Genomic DNA, 20,883 nt, shown 5'->3' on the forward strand with positions numbered 1-20,883 from the left:
TTTATTCATTGATAATGCCCAAACCCATCCAGCAGAAGAACTGGGAAGTGGTAAAATCTTTGTAAAATTTTTGCCACCGAACATTATCACACTATTACAGCCTATGGATCAAGGAGTTATAGAGGCTGTGAAGCGGCAGTACAGAAAGAAGTTGATAATCTCACCGTTAGAACAACAAGAGGTGCTTGAAGAAAAAAATCAAACTTTATGGACCTTCTTAAAAATGCCAAAATAAAGACATTTTTCTGCTGCAGCTTGGGACAAAACTGACAAGACTACCCTTTATCCTGGAAAAATAACCTTTTTCCTGGATAAATCCTGGAAAAAACTTTGGCATTCCTGACATTCCAATAGAAAGATCTGAGGAGGAAATGGATATTTCTTCGGATCCTGATGTTGACAAGGATGATGATTTTATTCAGTTATTTCAGCATCTAGTAGGTTGTTCAGATGTAACAAATGAAGACATTGCACCACAGATAATGATCTAGGACATCAGATCCTCACTGAGGAAGACATTGTGCAAGCATGCTCATCATTGCAAGCTAATGAAGACAACTCCGATGAAGTGTGTGAGGAAACAACCAGTGTGAGTCACACTTAAGCAACCTTGAAGCAGTTGCGAGATCATGTGGCCCGAAAGGGAGTTTCAAAATTAAAGCAAAAAAAAAAAAAAAAAACAACATTGACTACTTAAAGTAAACTTCTCAAAAATAGTTATTTGTTTTGTGTTGTAATATCTGTGTGTTTAATTTTGTGTAATATAATGTTCTACATTAAAACTTTATATTGCTTTTTACAGTATTTTGTTTACTTACCATATTCTTTTACTTTTTATAATTTTTACTTTAAAATAGTTTTATTAATTTAATATAAAAAACAATTTAGAAAAAAAAAAAAAAAGGTACGTGAAAAGTCAGCTTCCAGTTAATCCGGACTTTCACTAATCCAGACCGAGTGTGGTTCCGTCAAGTCGGGGGGGGGGGGGGGGAGGTTCTGTTGTATATCACTGATTTTAGGTAAAATGAAAATTTTGTCAAACAATGACACTCCACCCCTTTCCTATCTCTGTTTTGTTTTTCACTCAAAGCAACTACAAAAAACGGAACTTTTGCTTGTGCTGGAAGAGTAGCAATTTATCAAATGAAGGAAACAGAGTAAGATTGGACAGTGTGTGATATTCAGAAAGATCTCAGGAGGAATCACTCAATCAGATACAAACAAAAAAAAAAAAACATTTTCTTCAGTTGGGGGGGGGGGGTTGAAGTGGTTGCAGCTCCTGACCTTTGTCAATATATAATAAATAAGGAATAAGGTTCGTGTGCACAGTTTATTCCTATCCTGTGCTAACTGAATTAGAGTATTGCATGGGGAAGTTTCATTAGTTCTGAAGAATGGTTGTCAGAAAATTTTCTTGAATTCTGCAATTATGTCAAATACATATCAAAGAAAGATTTTATAACAATACAATTTTCAAACAAATCCACTGAGTTGCAATATGCTTTTTTCTTTTACAAGCAGGTTAACAATGAAAGCAATAGTTTTGCATTATACATTACTTTTTTTGAATTTTATATTGTGGTTGCCAACAGATTTCTTTTTCTTGAAATTTTGTTACAAGATGAAATGGACATCTAGAAAGGTACAGTACTCTAGCAATATCATTTTCAAAAAAAAACAAATCTATGTAATTTTTTTTATCCAGTGGATAGCGTGGTGTTTTCTGTTTAACACCAGTTTCTGCAATATATAATGAGGCTGCCAATTGATGGATTTCCTCGAAATTTTGTTGGTAGATGAAATATATATTTCACCTATTAACAAAATTTCAAGGAAGAAAGAAAGTATAACATTTTTTTTTTTTTTTTCAAAAAACAATTTGTTGCAAGGAGCGCACAATTTTATTTGTGCACAAAAAACTATTATAGTGTAGTTCTCTTCTTTTCCAATATAAACATGTGAGAGCATGCAGATGCTTTAGTGGATAAATGAGCTACAGCTGCCATGCACTAAAAGTAGCTGATTTGCTATAGTTAGCATGTAAACAGTAGACACTTCAAAAAATACAGCAAATGAGATAGCTCTTTCCAAAGCAAGCTTTAGCAGGGACAGCACACACTTGTTTGTGCTGGGAATAAACTAAAAAGGCTCAGTAGCACTTCATACTCAAACAACATTTGTATTCACAATAACTAATAGAGATTTGTGGAATATTTTCAATGGACAAATCAAAGGAAACATTTTATTTGAAAATGTATTGAGTTTCGGCTGTGTGGAAAACAGATGGAATGAATAGCCAAAAAAAAAAAAAAAGTGGAATTTCTTTTTGGATATAATTGACTCACTCCTACTTATGGATTAAAAGAAGCAAAATAAGCTGAAGAAAGGTGCTAGAATTTCAAAGAGGCTTACTCCTGAATGCCATATTAGTAATTATCATTAGATGTCTAACTGACTGTGAAGGTGTACACAAACAGTCAAGTAGACCAAGCAAACTAGCAGACAGGAGTTAAATGTTTTATTGACAAGGGTTAGGCCTACCTCATTTAATCTGTTCATTAAGGCTTGCATTTTTATAAATATGATGGTATGTGGAAGGTATTGTGCATGTACACATACATACAATCCTCCAACTTTTGCCCATCTCTGCTCCCACCTCTGTCCAAACCAGATGGTTCTGTTGCCACTTCAGCCAAGGATAAAGCTGACCTGCTAGCATCCCATTTTTCTTCCAGCTCATGTATTAATGATCCTGGTAAAACACCTCCCACCATTCCCAACACGCTCCATTCAATGCCTCCTGTGGTCTTCCGTCAAAAGGATATCAGAAGGATTTTGACGAATCATGATGCTAAGAAAGCTCCAGGTCCTGATGGTATTTCTCCAATTGTTCTCAAAACCTGTGCTCCTGAACTTACTCCTATTCTTTGCCGCCTTTTTTCACTTTCTTATTCCAAAGGTGTTTTTCCTTCTGCTTGGAAATTTGCTCATATCCAGCCAGTTCCTAAAAAGGGTGACAAATCCCTCCCATCCAATTATCGTCCCATTGCTATTACTTCTACTCTTTCTAAAGTAATGGAGAAATCAATTAACTGCCAACTCTTAAACTACCTAGAAACCTTCCGTCTGATCAACGATCACCAGTATGGATTCCGTCAGTGTCGATCCACTGGAGATATTCTGGCTTATGTTACCCATTTATGGACTAATTCAATGGAAAGGTTCGGTGAAACACAAGTAGTTGCTCTTGACATCTCAAAGGCTTTTGATCGTGTTTGGCATAAAGGTCTTCTAAACAAGCTTCCATCTTATGGTTTGCCAACTGTTTTTAGTAATTGGTTATCCAGTTTTCTCTCTGATCGCTCACTGAGGGTGATGGTAGATGGCTCTCTGTCTTCTAACTTCTCCACTAATGCCGGTGTCCCCCAAGGTTCAGTTCTTTCCCCCATTCTTTTCCTCTTGTATATCAATGACCTTCTTCCATTGACTGGAAATCCTATCCATAGTTTTGCCGATGATAGCACATTGCATTCAACTTTCCATTTTGAGAAACCTTGTCCTGCTCAATCAGCTTCAACTTCTCGAAAATCTGCTACCAATTCCTTAAATGCCGATCTTCAGGTAATTCTCCAGTGGGGCAAAGACAACTTAGTTGATTTCAACCCTTCTAAAACTCAGTCTTGTCTTATATCTCGCAGAAAGGATTCTTCTACTCCTATGCTTATCTTTAGTGACACTCCGATTTCTAGGCAAAATGATATATCTCTTTTGGGGATTACCCTGACTTCTAATCTCTCTTGGCACAAGCACATTACAAATATTGCTTCTTCTGCATCTAAAAAACTTGGTTTTCTCTTTCGCTCTCGGCGTTACTTTTCTTCCAAACAGCTTCTCACTCTGTATAAATCGCAAATTCGCCCTGCCATGGAATATTGTTCCCATATCTGGGGTGGTGCCCCCAAAACCTCTCTCCGGCTTCTTGATTCCATTCAGAAGAGGGCAGTTAGGTTAATTAATGATTCATCTCTAACAGAGTCTCTCCACTCGCTTTCTCATAGACGCACTGTTTCTGCTGCATGCCTCTTCTACAGATACTTCCATGAGCACTGTTCTTCTGAATTGGCTTCTATAATTCCTGCTCTCTCTTTCAAAACAGTCCGAACACGTGCCGCCACCAGCCATTTACTGTCCAACTTCAAACCCACAGAACCAACTTTTCATCTTCCTCATTTATTCATTCAACTGCCGTTTTCTGGAACAACCTTCCTTCATACGTATTTCCTGAAAATTACAATCTACAGAAGTTCAAGTCCAATGTCAACAAATATCTTCTTTCGTCTTCTTAACCTCAAAACCCAAGCACGGTACTAAGTACTATAGGTTCTAATACCTCTCGTGTTTGGGGTTCTCAAAAAAAAAAAAAAAAACAGGTAGTGGGACATTAAATGAAAAACAGATGGTTAAAAAAATATTTGGGAATAGGATTTTGTTCCACTTCTGTTTGAAGCAGGGTGCCTTGTTCTAGCTCAATGTTGTTCCAATTGAACCCAAAGGTGTTCCACTTGGATTTGTAGCTGGGTTCTGAGCCAGAAATTTCACAGGTTCTCCTAAGGCCACTATTATGTAATGACTATGTTTCATGACATGAAGCATTCTCATGCTGATACAGATATGGCCTCTCCCCGAAGAGATATGGCAGAATTGTTCAGAATGTCTAAAGAGCTGCATTCAGGACTCCACTGGTGATAACCAACAGACCAAATCCAAACCACCTAAAACAAGCCCATAACTACCATCACTGGACTTCATTGTTTGAACAATAATTTGGACAAAACCATTCTTTGGGATTATGCCACACTCCAGTACATCCAACTTACACTCAGACTGTGGCATGATCCTTCACTCCACACCACATTGTATTACTGATTTTATGTCCACTGTTTCTGTTCCCAGCACTAGGATGGGTTATGATATGGTGACATGCACACCTGGGATACAAGTTTTGGCTTATGAGCAGCTGGAAAAATGATAAACTTCTCTATGAAATTTTTCCCATTTCCTTACAATTATCTCAATCTTGTCAACTGTCTGCTATTAAGGGTTTGCTTTGCAGTCTCTTTCCATTATCCATTTCAATTGTTAACTTGCTCTGGAGGCCAACCTAGCTTGGGATGGATGGTTACATTACCTTCTCTCTTCTCTTGCTGTACAATGTTTCCAAAAGTTGATTCTGAGTGCTATTTAGGGACAAATAGCAAGTCTACTCCGTAGCCGAAAAAGAGTGGTAAGAAGCGGGAGTGCAGTAGCACACGCTGAGTAGACCAGGGTTCAAGCTCCTGACTGCTAAATACGGTCAATCTGCCAACCCGCACTGGACCAACGTGGCAGATTACAGTCCATTTTCCTCAATATGAATTGTTGAGGAGGCTTCCATTCTGCAGTGGGTTGATAATGGCTGCAATTTACCTTTTTTTTTTTAGCAGGAAGAGTGGAATACCCAGTGTGGTACTTGTTATCACTTCTTTTGAGAAGGGATCTAGGCCCTTTTCTCATTCACATTCTGTTCCATTTATCTAATGTTGACTGGGCATGCCTTTTAACTACCACCTGCCTGCCTATCATGTGACCTTTCAAGATAACCATTACTTCCCAGGGATGAGGTATTCTGATACTTGTTAGAAGATGGTGCATGTTTCAGTTCATGTACTATTCCACTGAAAGGAGTTTGCATTTATTGCCGTCTGCTGTTCCAATGGTACGGAGAAAGCAAAAGAAACACAAAATGATTGCTATTTCTGTTTAATATCAATATTTTCTTTAAAGCTGAAACATCCCATAAAATACCCAAACTTGCAATCTACTAATCAATCAATGTGAGAACTAATGAAGCAATGACACAGTGTTTTGATAATGGACGCAGCAATCAACAACAATTGCACCTCACTTGATTTCACAATTAAGTGGTTGAAGTTTTATTAAAGAATAAAGTTTGGTTCTCTTATTCTTGAGAGAATAAGTGTAGAGTGAGAAAAAGCCTGAAAAAAAAAAAACAGCACGGAATCATTTCAAGATGGTCACTGTTAATGGTAACCTGCTAGGCAATGTCAGCCAGAAAAGGAAATTACGACGATGTTGTGGAAGAAATGCTGGATGCTTTTGAAAAAAAAAAGAGCCACAATATATCATTGAAGATACATTTTAGCATTCCAATTTTGTTCCATCAGAAATGGGTTTTGTCAGTGCAAATAAGTTCATCAAGAAATATCTAATATGGAAAACCATTACCAGAAAAGTGAAATCACGTGTTCGCTGTCTACTGTTAAACAGTTATAGAAGCTCCAGATGCTAGTTATAAAATAAAAAACGATGAAAACTACTTTGCATTTAATGTTACACACTATTAATCACAATATAATTTTTTTTCAAAATAGAGCTTCCATTTAATTTCCTTAAAAATAGTAGAATACAAAAATTAACATTAAACATATATTCAGAATATTATATTTAAAGGAGAGAAATTTTTGTTGTATAGTGTAATCATTGAACTGGCTGTCTTAAGGACTGGCAACATCACAAAACGTAAAATTATACTTCTCCTTGAGAAAGTTAGTATTAGAATGGTAAATGATGCAAAGAAAAAGCAAGCTTACCAAGTGTCAACAAGAACTACCAACATCCATCTCCTCTAATAATGTCTAATCCTTTATTTTTATAACAGATGGAAGTTTGTTCCAACAATTAATGCTAATTAATTGTTGGAACAAAACTAATGCTAATTACTCTGTGACTGAAAGTAAATTTTATACATCTATTCTGCAAACTTTTTTTTTAATCGATTTAAATTTGTCCCCCCTTGTGTGCATTATCTGAGAGAGAGAGATACTATCAGCATTTAGTTCACTCAATAGTGAACTAAATGTACTATTCAGTGAACTAAATGAACCATTTAAAGCCTTAAACAGTTCAATTAGATCTCCCCACAGGTGCCTAACTTACAGAATTCAAATTTTTCTTGTTACGGATACCCTTTTGTGTCTCTGATTAATCTTACTGCTCTTCTTTGCATTCATTCCAACAGATACACATCCATCCTAAAATAAAGCCTAACCATTACCTCATACAATGATAATCACTTCCTTGTCCCTGCTGGCAAAGTTCCTGTCTTGCTGACAGGAGCTTTGTCATAAGTCTGTCTACACTGCTCAGTTCACATTGGACTGTACAATACCCAGGTCTTTTTCATTCTTCACAACCTAGTGTGCGTGTGTGTGGTACTGCCCAAATGGTATGTTATAATGGGATTACTGCTACCCACATGCAGTACATTGCATTTATTAATGCTAAACTGCTGAGCAGTAGCAATTGAAATCTGATAATTTTTCTAGATCTTGCTGCATTGCATACCCTGATTACTATCATTAACCATCTTACCAAATTTTGCATCATTCATCTGAAAATTTAGACATTAAGCCTTGTATGCCTTCATCAATATTATTAATAAATATCGAAACAACAATGGTCCCAGGACAAAAAAAAACAGAAAAGAAAAAAGTTATCTGCATGTCTTCCTTCTGTGTTTCACATTTCATCAAAATATTAGTGAAATATGAAAAACAAACTCATTGAGATCCTGTTTAGTGTAGGGCTAGTCCCCTAGAAAGCACTATAATGGAATTTTAGTGTGTTTTATTTTTTTGGAGGAAAATCACTTGTGAAGTAGTCACGAGGCACAAACACTAAACAAAATAGCTTCAAGAATGCTTGCACTTCCCACCTCATTTTCATGCAATTATTTTGTGAAAACCATAAAATTTCACTTAAAATACAGCTATAGTTAAACTGAGCTGATATTTTGAAAGACAGAAAGGGCAATATCCTTTGGGATTTTAACTTTTGCCAATCTACCCTCTGTTATAGTAATACTGCAAACTCCAAGAGCGAACTTCTTGAAGAATGAAATTCTTCAAGAAGTTCACTCTTGTTTAAGATTTCAATTTAAGCTGGCAGACAAACAGCTTAAATTTACTGCCTTCAGCAGAAAAAGAAGCCTCAATTACAAGCTTCTTACATTGACCAGTGGAATGATGACTGATGATGATTAAGATCTCAAACTAATAATTTTGTGTGATAAAAGCAACCACACAGAGTTTGCTTTTATTTGCACTTGGAAACAATCACATTTTAGCCACGGGTATAATGAACTTGGAAGATGAGCAATTAAATGCTAAATGAGATCTCGTTGATAGGCCCACCGAAGAGGATTTTCAGAATGCTGAAGTCATCACTATCTTTTTTACAGGCTCCATCTCTGTTTTCTTTCTCCAAAGAATTATTACCAGTGGTACAAAATATCTACAAAGAAAAGACCAGCTGCATTACCTGGCAGACAATAACAAATACACAAGATGAGAACAAATCCCTGCGGAGCTCACAGAAAATTCCAGAAGATATATGGAATTTCTGCTGAGGTCGAGAGGCTCAAACAAAGATAAAATACAATCAGAATACAATATTCAAACCTAATTTACTAAGACAAAAGAGCACATGGCAAAAACTAATCATGGACACAGGCAACTTGGGTCAGTGGACTATTGTATTCAAACTACTTTATAACAGACTTGCCTATGAAATAATCTCAACTCCCACTGGGAAAACATGGTTCTCTCAATACCACCACTACCTGGGAGGTAAAGTTAAGACTTGACAGCTTTATAAAACCCAAGGATATCACTGTTGAGACCGAACAGAGTAACATTAGGAATTATGCTACTCTCTTCCCTATTACCATACCACACACAAAACCTGAATTAACACAGCAAGAGAGGAGATGATATCAACAAGTTTAAAGAATGCCTTTGGGTTGATCCGATCAAGGCTGAGGTTGTTGTTGTTTGGTTTTTAGGAGCATTAGCAACTAAGGCCATATTGCTCCAGGATATGCGGTGGTCATTCCTTAACCTTTCCACATCCTCCGTATTTGGTGGTGACGGGCTCGAACCCCGGTCTAATCAAGAAGCGTGTGCTACGCACTGCTGCTCCTTCCCACCTGGCTACGGAGGCGCTGCTGAGGTTGTGAAACACTTCTAGACAAAATTCTTGGCCAACCTGAATCTTTTCAATCACTATCTCAAAGAGGATGCCTTCACTGATTGCTGGGAGATGGCTAATCTCAGACTCCCAAGATAATCTTAGCCAGTGATCCAAAGACCCTGGCTCATAACTGCTGAACCACTGATCAACTCAGAGGAAGGAATATGAGAGAAGCCACTAACTCTTCCCTAATCCACTATCTACTACTAGTTTTCATGCTTACCTCCGATTTTCAGGTATGGGATCTCAATACAAGTCTCGTACCTTCTTCCTTTTCTTTCTGCTGTTACTTCATCCAGTTCTGACTTCCTCAAATCCTTCCTTCAATACCTAGGTTATTGGTCCACCTCCTAGCAGCTAAGAACAGGAACCATGAAGTTGCTTCCTGATTGCTAAAAGGCCAGGGAGATACAGCAGAACCCTAGCAATATGTGAATCCTTACACAACACATACATGACTGGCTTAGAAACATTAGTGTCAACATAGTGATGGATGGCAGATGCACTGGTGGGGAGAGGTCAGGTACCAGAAAGGCAAGGACTGGCAACTGGTTAATAATTTTCACACCTGGAAGACATGCTTTGGTTTCAATCCAAGTCTTTATTACAGAAAATATTCCCAAAGATTACTTCATTTAGAAGAGTCACTGGGCACCAGGCCCTTGGATAACAGCTAAAACACCCAAATTATTACTTTCTTGGGAATCTACTCATCATTTCAGAGATTCAACTTTATCCATTTGCACAACGAATTTCAACTTTAAATCACACTTCTACACTTAGCATTCAGAAATGCCTTATTTCAGTTAAAGAATTGCAATGAAAATCTATACTGACAACAGACCATAACCATGACAAGCAACCAGGTCATTGTCAGCTGTTAACCTGTATCCTTCCTATCAATTTTATTTCTAATTATACATCTAAGATACAATTTTGTCCAGAATTTTAAACTAGAAAATATATATAAAAAAATATATATATAAATTTTAAAAGTAAATGCTGTTGCTAAATATTTTCTAATTAAGATTAATTTATTCCTTTAAGTCAGTTCTGTCAATATAAGTACAATTACTCCAGGGCCCACACCTGGTGAGCAAGGGCTTGGCACACCCAGGGTCCTGAGCTGGATATCATCATCATTCTCTTTCTTGGTGATTCCCTTCTCCCTCCCTCCCTCTCGGTAATTCAGAATTTTTTTTTTGGCTAGTGCAGCATAAGCCTCAGGCTTCCTTGCACCACGTGGCTAATAATAATAAATAATATACAAATCAAATGACCTTTTTTGAAACAAAGATTATAAAACTAATGCTTCTAGTACAACTATACTTAAGCTATCCTACTGCAAGTGTGCTAGTTATGCTATTACAAAATATGAAACTAACTTGTAAAATAATTACTTAATCAACAAAGTACTTAATACCTTTTCAGTATAAAAGGCTTTGTGTAACCCCAATATCTTGCTCACTTATGTCAAAAACTTACAATTTTCATTTAATTCAATATTTTGGAAAATATGTGACCTTTCCTTCCATTAAGTTAGCAATATGTAACTAGGACAAAAATAATTGCTAAATTTCTTAAATTTATTTTGGTATGGAGTGCATTGATCTCATGTAGTGACTGAACTCACAATATGCAATTTTATTGAATACTTACCCTTGCAAAATCATATGCATATCTATATATACTCTTGAATGTTGTGGGATCATTTAATAAAGAACGTAAATATTCTAGTTTACTTTGGATCTTCTGGATTGAGTCACACCTTAAAAGAAAAAAGTTATGTGAAATTGTAGTGGATTAGGTAAAAAAATAACTCAATCTAATCAAAGGAAAACTTTAATTCAATCTATCAAAGGTAAAATTTACTTTAGAAGTGAAATTTGCTTAATTTCAAATTATTTTTTCTAAGAAAGAAAAAATCAGCTTTTAGGTTAACTTAATGATAAACAGTATAATATTACTTACCCTGTGTGTGTGTTGAAAAAGAGAGAAATTTTTGATTCCAGCACTTATTTGTTCAAAAAAAAAAAAAAAAAAAAAAAAACCCACCTAGACAATATAATTTTATTCTCATAAGTTTGAAGCTGTTTATTCTGGTATTTACTTATCTATTTCTTCCTCTCCTCCTCTCATTCACATTCAGTAAAATATAGTAGCAGTAATGTTAGAATACATTGTCTTCTGCACATGTTCATATCGCACTATTCACATTCAGTGGTCTGATTTATTGAATTATATAAGGGAATATAAGTTTTCTTACCTGACACTGATTGTGAAGTCCAAAGAGCTCATGATTGTGGTTTTAAATTAGGCTGTTGTTTTACTACTTACCCTATATATATGTGTGCATCCTGTTTTGCATGATTATGTGGAATCTTGTTTATACTGGTAGCAAAATTTATGGGAAGAGAATTATTGTATCAACCTATTCTATCTGTTATGGTTTGTCAAATCAAACTATGGATACTGTATACACTAGTGTAATAGTATCACCAATTATTAAATGCACTAATTTTTGAAAATTACTATGGATTTCAATGGGGTGTAAATCAGGCTGTGCAAGAGTATTTGGGATCCTGGGAACCCATAAATTAGTGTGTGTGTGTGTGTGTGTGTGTGTGTGTGTGTGTGTGTGTGTGTGTGTGTGTGTAAAGTTGCAAACCCAGCTTGTAATTCAACTTAATATATAATAGGGCTGCCTTTGGCTGCTATGATAGCCACAACTCTCATGGCTATATTTTCTACTAACTTCCACTAAGTATCAACCAGAATTTAGCCACCCCCCATTTCAAAAAGGCCCAAAAGGCCTTTTTACAAATCAATGACAGATGAAACTGCAACCTTTTGTTTGCAGTTTAATCTGGGATTCCAAATCATCACAGGTGTTAAATGAAGGTTGAGGTCCGGCCTCTGAGCCAACTGCTGAACTTGCAGGAGTATAGATTTTGATCCATCAGAATATTTGTGAGAGTTGAGTGTAGTCCCACACATGAACTCTGTGAAGCTATGTGACAGTGGCACACTAGCAAGAGATCGCTTTCCCCTCTGAATTAAATAGTTATCGAAGGCTGACAAATTCTGTTACCAAAGTAGTTCAGCACTTTGTTTCCTGAAGGATTTTACTGAAATGTTCATCCCAGAACTGAGTTAACTAATGCAGTTTCATACTAGCAGATTTTCCCCCCCCTCTCTTCATTTTAGGTTTATTTTTGTAAAGCAATGTCCATTACAAATCAAATGAAGAGGTCTGAGTTCTGAATGCATGGTGGAGCAGTAGCTGCTGTTGTTTGTTTGGGCTTAATGGTGCAAGGGCAAATGGACTATAATGTGGCTAATCCAGAGTGAGAAGTAACATACAAGGTGTAGCTATTAAATAATGAGACCGAGCACACGGCAACTACACACCAAGTGCCACTTCTAAAACAAAGGCACAGCAATTGACATTGAACCTTTCCCTAATTGTCTGCCAAGTCACATTTAAACATACTCCTTCATTCTGCAGTGAGACAGGTTTTTACTACCTTGTGTTTTTTTCACTTTGCTAGAAAAATGACAGACAAAAGAATTGAACAAAAAATCAACCTCAAATTTCTAACAAAACTAAAGAAAACACTAACTGAAAGTTACGTATTGTTACTCAAGTTTATGGGGAAGATACTATGTCAAGTGCATGTGTATTTGAGTAGCATAAAACATTTTTTTTTAGAAGGAAGGGAAAATGTAAAAGCTGATGAACGACCAAGCTGTCTGGTATCCACAAAAACTGATGAAAATGTGGACCAGGTAAGGACATTGATTAGAAGTAATTGTTGTTTAAGCATTAGAATGGTTGCATCAAAACTCAATACAAACAAAGAGTTAGACAAATTTTAAGTGAAATTTAGGCTTGTGAAAAGTGCATGCCAAGATCGTGCCAAAACTTGTGAATGAAGGAGAAGACTCCAATTTTGTAAATATGTTTTGGAAAAAAAAAAAAAAAAAAAAACCAAGAGTGTCAAAATCAAAAATGAAAATCATGCTTCTTGTTTTAGTTTTGGCCTTAGTATTAAGCCAAATAGTAGGAAGGAAGCCACAGGCTTTTGATGCACTGGGGGGGGGGGGGGGGGCAACAAATTAAGCACTTCCATCCTCATGTAGCTAACTATCCAGTTTACTTTTAAATTTCTTCAAACTGTCAGCCTCAACCACCTGCAGAGGCAACTTGTCCCAGTATTCAATGACTTGCTGGCTATAAGAAAACTTCCTACAATTTAGTCTAAACCTCAACTGTATTTTGAATTTATGGCCCCTAGTTCTTCAGGTCCCATCTGAGGTGCCTGGTTATCTGGTAAGTCCACCAACAGATTTGTTCCTCGTACAGTCATCCTTTTGTCGATCTCACCATGTGAGTTGCCCATGCAAGTTTTTGGATCCTTTCAAGAAGCTCTGTCTTTTTTCAGATGAGGTCTCCATACTTCAACAGACTATTCCAAATGCAGCCTCCCAATTGCCTCAGAGTGGGATTATTGATCCCCTCAATCTCTACAGGATAATCTTCGATAAATCATCACTAGAGAACACATTCCCTTAAATACACTGAAAAGCATATTTAAGGGAACCCATTTTCAGTCCACTGAAGACATTCAGAAAAAACAACTGAAGTGTTAGAGGGGCTTACAGAAGATGGCTTCCAGAAATGTTTTTGTGCTTAGAAGAAATATATGGAACAGTGTGCACACCCAAGGCAATTATTTTGAAGGATATATGAGGGGTTATTAAAAATTTCATACCCTTACCTAGAAATAATAGCCCTAGAAAGTGAAACTTCACAGGAACTTTAATCCTTTTCTATGTACTCTTCATGTATAGTAACACATTTCTCCCATCTATGGATCAGTTGCTTAATGTCTTGATCATAGAGTCCGCACTTTTTGCCTGAAACCATGATTCCACTTCATTGATTACTTCCTGAGATGAATCAAAGCGTCAGCCACACAATGGTATCTTCATTTCTTGAAACAAGAAGTTGACGGTGCTGGGTCAAGAGAATAAGGTGGGTGCTGCACTGGGCAACAAAGTTGGTAGTAGCAATGGCTGTGTGAGCCAGTGCATTGTCTGACAAAAGACAGACACCTCTGGTTAACATTCCATGCCTTTTCATCTTCAAAGCATTGTGTAACTTTTTCAAAAGATTTCTATAGTATTCTGCATTAAGTGTGGAACTACGAGGTAGGTAATCTGGCAAGTTAACCACTTTTCTGTCCCAAAACACAAATGTGACCCTAATTCACAAAGGAGGATCAAAGGGTGGCACAAATAATTACAGACCTGTTAGTTTAACTTCTGTTCTGGGGAAATTAATGGAGACACTGATCAAAGAAGCACTGCAGGATCATTTAGACAAGACTTCAGTTATAGTTCAGGCAGCAAGGGTTTGTTAAAGGGAAGTCTTGTGAAGGAATATGCTGTGATAAGGTCAACCGTAAAGAATCCTCTATATGCAAGTCCATAAGAATAGAGTGATTCTTCGTCTTTTTTTTTTTTTTTTTTCAAATATGAACAGGCCGATTCACATAGATATGTGGAACCAAAGCAGGAATTTAAAAGTTCACTGCATTTTTTTACCTTTGGGTACTTTTCTCGGCAAACATATTTCCAAAAGTCTTTTTCTGATGATCTGGCTTTTAGGAAGATATCGCTTCGCAATGTAATTTCATTTTCAAGTAAATTATTTTCTCCATGTTAAAAATCTCAGCGATTTTTTTTTCTTCAATTTGTTTCATATCTAAGTCGACGTTAAATGGATAAGAAATATATTGAACAATGTCTTCAATTGTTTCAAAATCATCCACAACTTTCTCAATTTCAGAAACATATTTCTCGCTATTAAATTCAAAAACAGGATACGTTTGCAAATGAACTTGCATATTTGAAAAATGATATAATTTTTTTTCTTTGAGATCTTTAGACATTGCCAAAAATTGATATTTATATGCAGAAATATTACTAATCATGCCACCCACATTTTTATTTTTTCCTTGGCAGATTTTACCAGTAAATCACTTAATTTACAGGTAAAATCTGACAAAAAAGCCAGACCACACAACCACTCTGTATCTAGTGTAGCTGCTGATAATCATCTCCCCTTTGATCAACAATTTTTTTCTTCATTTCATTCAGCAAATTTCGAAATCTCTGTAGAAACTTAATCCGACTGAGCCACCACACATCTGTGTGTAATATCAGATCTGATTCATTTTCATCGAGTTGCATTTTGAAAAGTCTCCTTTGAAGAGATTGTCCTCTGATGGCATTCATGGTTTTGAAAGCTATGTCCATAACAATTAGAATTTAATCTTTTGTTGGCTAACATTTGTTGGTGGATAATACAGTGGTAACTCAAAAAATCTGTGAATTCATCATCCTTTTGGTACAACGCAATGAATCCGTCAAAATGCCCTGTCATTGGTTTAGCTCAATCTATTGTTATTGATACGAGCTTAAATATTAGTAATTTAATTTTTTCAATAAAATTTTTGAATGCGTTAAATATATCAAGACCTCTAGTTCTTTCTTTTAACGAAACCATACCCAGTGGCAGAATCATCGAAAACCATACGAATAAAAACGAGGAATCGAGCTGTATCACTGACATCTGTAAATTCTGTAGAAAAGGACATACCACTAGTAATATGAGCATGCAATTGTTCGCTCACATTTTTATTCATTTTTTCGATGCTTCGCATCAGTATTTCGAGATAATTGCAGATCTTGAACGAGCACTTTTAATTTCATTTCTGTTCTTAAAATTTTCAAAAAGAGAATCTGTTATTTCTAAAAATGTGTCTTTGATGAATTGACTATCAGAAAATGGTTTGCATTTTTTTGCAAGAAGATGACTCACTTTAAATGATACTACGGTTACTGCTTTAGATTGTAAATTAGGTATCACGAAGAAATTTGGTTGCATGAATAATCTGGATTTAAGTTTTTAATTTATTTTTTCTAAGGTCACTATTAGGTGGAAAATCCAATTGGTATTTACCATAAAGATATTAATATCGTTAATAAATATTGAAAGCGGTAAATAGGTCCAACATGGATGCATTGAAGTGCCTTTCTAAATTTCCTTTTTTGAGTTTAGCCATGGAAGCATTGCAAACCAAACATTTTTCTTTTATCATTACAAAAAAGTATTCTAGTTCCCACTAATGATACATTTTACTCTTTTTTGTAGTATTCATTTTAAATCAAGGGATATTAAATTAATGCATAGTACTGTCCAGTTATTAATACTAAGTAAGCTAAATAAGAATTCAACACATACACTATGCTCTCCACAACATAACTGTGTGAATTTTTCACTAGACCACAGATTAGTACTCTGTGCACTAGACAATAGATTGACAAGCCTAGCTGCTACACGGCAACAAGAGTAGTCATGTGGTTCAACGGATTTGTAATAAGCATATGCAGCAGGGTGCATAATAATAATAACATTTAGATTTTGACTAATCTTTTTTATATATGTTTAAAATTCGTCGTGATCGACCGAAATTAAAGCCGCGATTGACTGGTAGATTGCGATCGATTTGAACTTGCTAAGTTTTATAAGGCATGCAATGCAATTAGGGGCATTGTGATGGATACTATTAAGCCATCGCAAGATAACTCTCTAGTAATGACATACAGTACAGTGTATTCTAGATGGAATCTGATTAGCAAGGTCACAGTAACAAAAATTGCATTCCCCAACTCTGACTGTAAAAAGAATGTTGTGCAGAATATGTGACACTATAGAAATCATTTCTATAAACTGCAGATTGGCAGATATTGCTGAAGTTTAAAGATTATAGCATAATCAAAGCCAGAATGTGCAAATGCATATAACACAAACGTGGGTTCAGTGGACAGATCTGGTGTGTGTGTGTGTGTGTGTGTGTACGCATAAAACTGTGAATCTGATATTGAAGGGTCTGAAAATTTCACTTGAAATAAAGGTTAGCATATGAACATTTTGAGGCTAAGTTTCAATTCAGAAAGAAAATCAGCAGCCTATGAAGAAACAAGCTGAAATCATACTGAATAAAACAGTAGGGACAAATTCAATTCTAAAATATATAAGTTAGATGACTCTAGCAATCCAAAAGAAGGCAGCTTTTTTGGAAAACATTTTTACAAGTTGCAAAATTAGTAGTTGCAGAGACAAACACTTATGAAATTATTATTATTATTAGCCACATGGTGCAAGGAAGTCCGAGGCTTATGCTGCACCAGCAAAAAAAAAAAAAAAAAAAAAGTATCCTGAGAGAGAGAGAGAGAGAGAGAGAGAGAGAGAGAAGGAAACCACCAAAAGAGAGAAGAATGATGATATCCAGCTTAGGACCCTGGGTGTGCCAAGCCCATACTCAGATGTGAGCCCCTGGGGTATTAGCATTAATGAAAATGTAATAGAAATTTGCACTTGTTAGACCAATGTTTCATTTCTGAAATATTGTTTCAGAAATGGCACATAAGAAACTGTCCTTAAAAAAATAGTGATAAAATAATATAATTGGTTTTTGAAATATCCAACATTCTTTGTGATTATGGCAACGGATAGATTCTTCTCTATGCTCAAAATGGCACATTTAGTTGCAATGAGACACAGGAAAAAGATAATTATATACACAAGTTGAAACCTGTGCTGAAAATTTTAAGAAAGATAAAAAATTTTGGACACTTTTTATCCATTTGAAAGCTTATGTATCAATGAAAGCCTACTTAAGCCTACTTCTTTAAAGGATAACTTTGCAAAAAAACAATACATTTTCACAAAACAGCATAAATTTGTTGTTTTATGTGACATTAATGCTAGATAATATATATCCCTGACCTAACTGTTTACACCAGCAGTAAATGCTGGAGTGCAGTTATAAGCGGGACTCCTGTTAGAGTTAAAATTATCAAAGGGTACAACACAATCATTCTGCACAGATATTATGATAGCACTGGGGTGGATTGGCAGGAGGGAAATAAGAATGCTGAAAATGGCCAAGTTGGCAAGAAAACAATGAAACCAGTGAAGTGCTACAAAAAATTGTTTTTACATTTTGTGAATGTGCACTTGCCAAGGCACATTGTTCAAAAAAAAAAAAAAAAAATCTTGTTGCAAAATTTCAGCTATCTATGACAAACAGCTTTTAAATCATACTTTCAGAAAGGGAGGAAGTGGTGGAAGAAAATCAAGTGTAAACCGTCTAAGACTATGAACATTTTCCTTCTGCTGTGTTTAGTACCCTATGCAAGAAAAATGCAGTGAGGGTATTGATGTTTTTACAAATATCAAGAGAGGACAAAAGAAAAAAAGAGAAGTATACATAAAATATTTCTTATAGCACTTATGCTTCAGAAAAGTTAACATTACAAAAAAAAAAAAAAAAAAAAAATCAAGCCCACAGGGAGAGTAGGTGTGAAAATAACTCAGTACTTAAAGGGTTAAGCCACACAAACCACTCTGGCTATACCAGATAGGTTAAAAATGTAAAGAACCGAAAAATAGATGAATACTCAGGCATATTTATCATATCATGAATTCATTATTCCTAATATAAAATTTTTGCCTTATTGAAACAACCCTAACCTTCTCAGTGACATGCAAATTTTTTCATGGGTTTTTGTTTAATTTGTATCTGTATCTAATAGGGATCATCAAAAACGTAGTGATACTTACTGTGAAAGATTTTATTTGTTAAGGATGGCAGATTAATCCTCCACTTCCTCAGGAGCAGACAACTTTCTCAATATATATTTATAATATTTCTGTAAGTGTGGGAAGAATATTTTCACCACAATCTTTAGAATCATCAAAAGCTGCTCAGTTTTTTTTTTTTTTTTTTGGGTTTTTCCACATCTTCAAATCTTTTTTCTTTCAAGATTTTTAAGTTTATGGAAAAATCATATAGCATATCCAGTGAGTACACTTGTAGAATACCTCTCTTTTTAGCTAAAAAATTCTTGTTACCGCTCCTCCTCCTTTGCACTGTTAAAATGCATGATTTAATTTTTACTAGTGCTGCTGACCTGTATTTCTTTAATTAGGACTTGCAACTCAACAATCATGAAATGACTTTGGCTACAATGTATCTCACATTCCCAAATATTCAGTACAAATGGCTTGATGTGTACCATAAGAAATACTGACATTTTATGAAGTCAGCATTCCATTATTTTGAAAAAATTATGCACTTCAAACTGCTGATTTGTTTTTTTTACTAGTTGAAGGGTATCCTGAATGCTCACTGCATTCAACAAACATCAGTTCCCTCTTAAAAATGATGGAATAAATTAAAGTCATGCAGAACTTGTACCTCTAAATAAGTTATTAACTGAAATTGATAAGTTTCAGTTACTGTCTTTCCAATTTTCACACAAAATTCAATGCATGTACATGGATACTCTCAGACAGTTAAATGAACTTCAAATACTAAGCAAATTGAATGAAGCTTTAGAATGAGTGGTAAATGTGCCCCAAACAAAATGGAGCATGTCAAATGGCAATCAAAGCACACTACTGTGTAGTGCAATTTATGAAACACACACACACACACACACACACACACACGCTTCTTATGCTGCATATTTGTATTTTTGACTACATTCCTTCTCTTCATGTCCATTCTTTGGAACTTTATAAAATTTCTGCAGCTTATATACCAATAAGTTCAACAACTTTTTCACTTAATTTATTATTACAAACATTTTAAAGATGGATTTTTTCCAAGAAAGTGTTTCAAAAACTTTTTTTATCTAGTTTCCAACACTGGTTGGCTTAAGTGAGTGAATGAATTTCCTCATCCCATTTATTCCATAAGTGTGCTCAAATACTCTAATGGTGAGAAGAGTAAAGTTTTATCATTTTGAAAGAGGGGGCTGCTATTTGATTTAAAAGTGCACCTGTTCATAACTCCTGTTTAAATCTAATCCAAACCAAATTTAAAATACTGTGGGGAGATGAGTACAACCTGATGGGTTGTACTCATCAGATTGTACTCATTCATGTAATGAATAAATTTTTGGTACTTCTATTTTTATTCACCATCTTGAAATAAGGTGGCTACCACTTGAAATACACATCAGATAAGTTTGAAACTCTTCTGTTTACAGTCTAATTGAAACAAAATTTACAATACTTCATTTACAACACAAAATTGTCTAATTGCACTAAAATCATCTTTGTTTTCTTCCATGCTAGTATTATGATAATATGGAAATACCAAAAATTTATTCATTAAAGAGAATTTAATTCTGAATCACTGTTATATATCAGTCTTGTGTGAAAATAAATGAAAAGAAAAGCTAAGACATTTTTCACTTATACTTTGAAATAGTAAAATCAAATATCACAATGCTAATCAAAGAAATTGATCTATCTATTCATGCCCAAAGCAATGCAAATGTTGATATTATTCAACTGTTGATAGTAAAGAAATCTTGTGTAGAGTAATCAAATTATGATAGAAAACAGCAAATATTTTCATTCAAAACGTCAAATACACAATACAATAGCACACGGGCAAATCACACAAGTGGTTAAAGCATTACAGTTCTTGCCATAAGCCAGCATTAAATAAACATTTTCAAAAATTAGAGGAAAATAGATGAGCAACATATTCACATTTTAAATCATTTTAATTCTGACTTGTTTTTTGATAACTTTTATATTATCTGATTGAGACTATGCCAAGATTTAAATGCCATTAATATTATGGCATTTCAATCATGTCAAAAATACCGGCAGTCGACTATTTGCAACAGGGTTGTTTCTTT

At 35.2% G+C, this 20,883-nt stretch overlaps 1 protein-coding gene across 4 annotated transcripts in view; it reads right to left on the minus strand.

Moving 5' to 3' along the window:
- The window catches only part of SCCRO4 (DCN1-like protein SCCRO4), a 240,956-nt gene that overhangs the window by 29,730 nt on the left and 190,343 nt on the right, over positions 1-20,883 (minus strand). For all 4 annotated transcript variants that reach the window (XM_090379057.1, XM_090379058.1, XM_090379059.1 and 1 more), the window contains one exon: positions 10,750-10,858. In XM_090379057.1, the coding sequence (XP_090235183.1) occupies positions 10,750-10,858 (109 nt within the window). The remainder of the gene's footprint in view (positions 1-10,749; positions 10,859-20,883) is intronic.

This window comes from Mastigoproctus giganteus, chromosome 8, assembly GCF_048544385.1.
Source record: "Mastigoproctus giganteus isolate SK-2022 chromosome 8, ASM4854438v1, whole genome shotgun sequence".
Lineage (NCBI taxonomy): Eukaryota > Metazoa > Arthropoda > Arachnida > Uropygi > Thelyphonidae > Mastigoproctus > Mastigoproctus giganteus.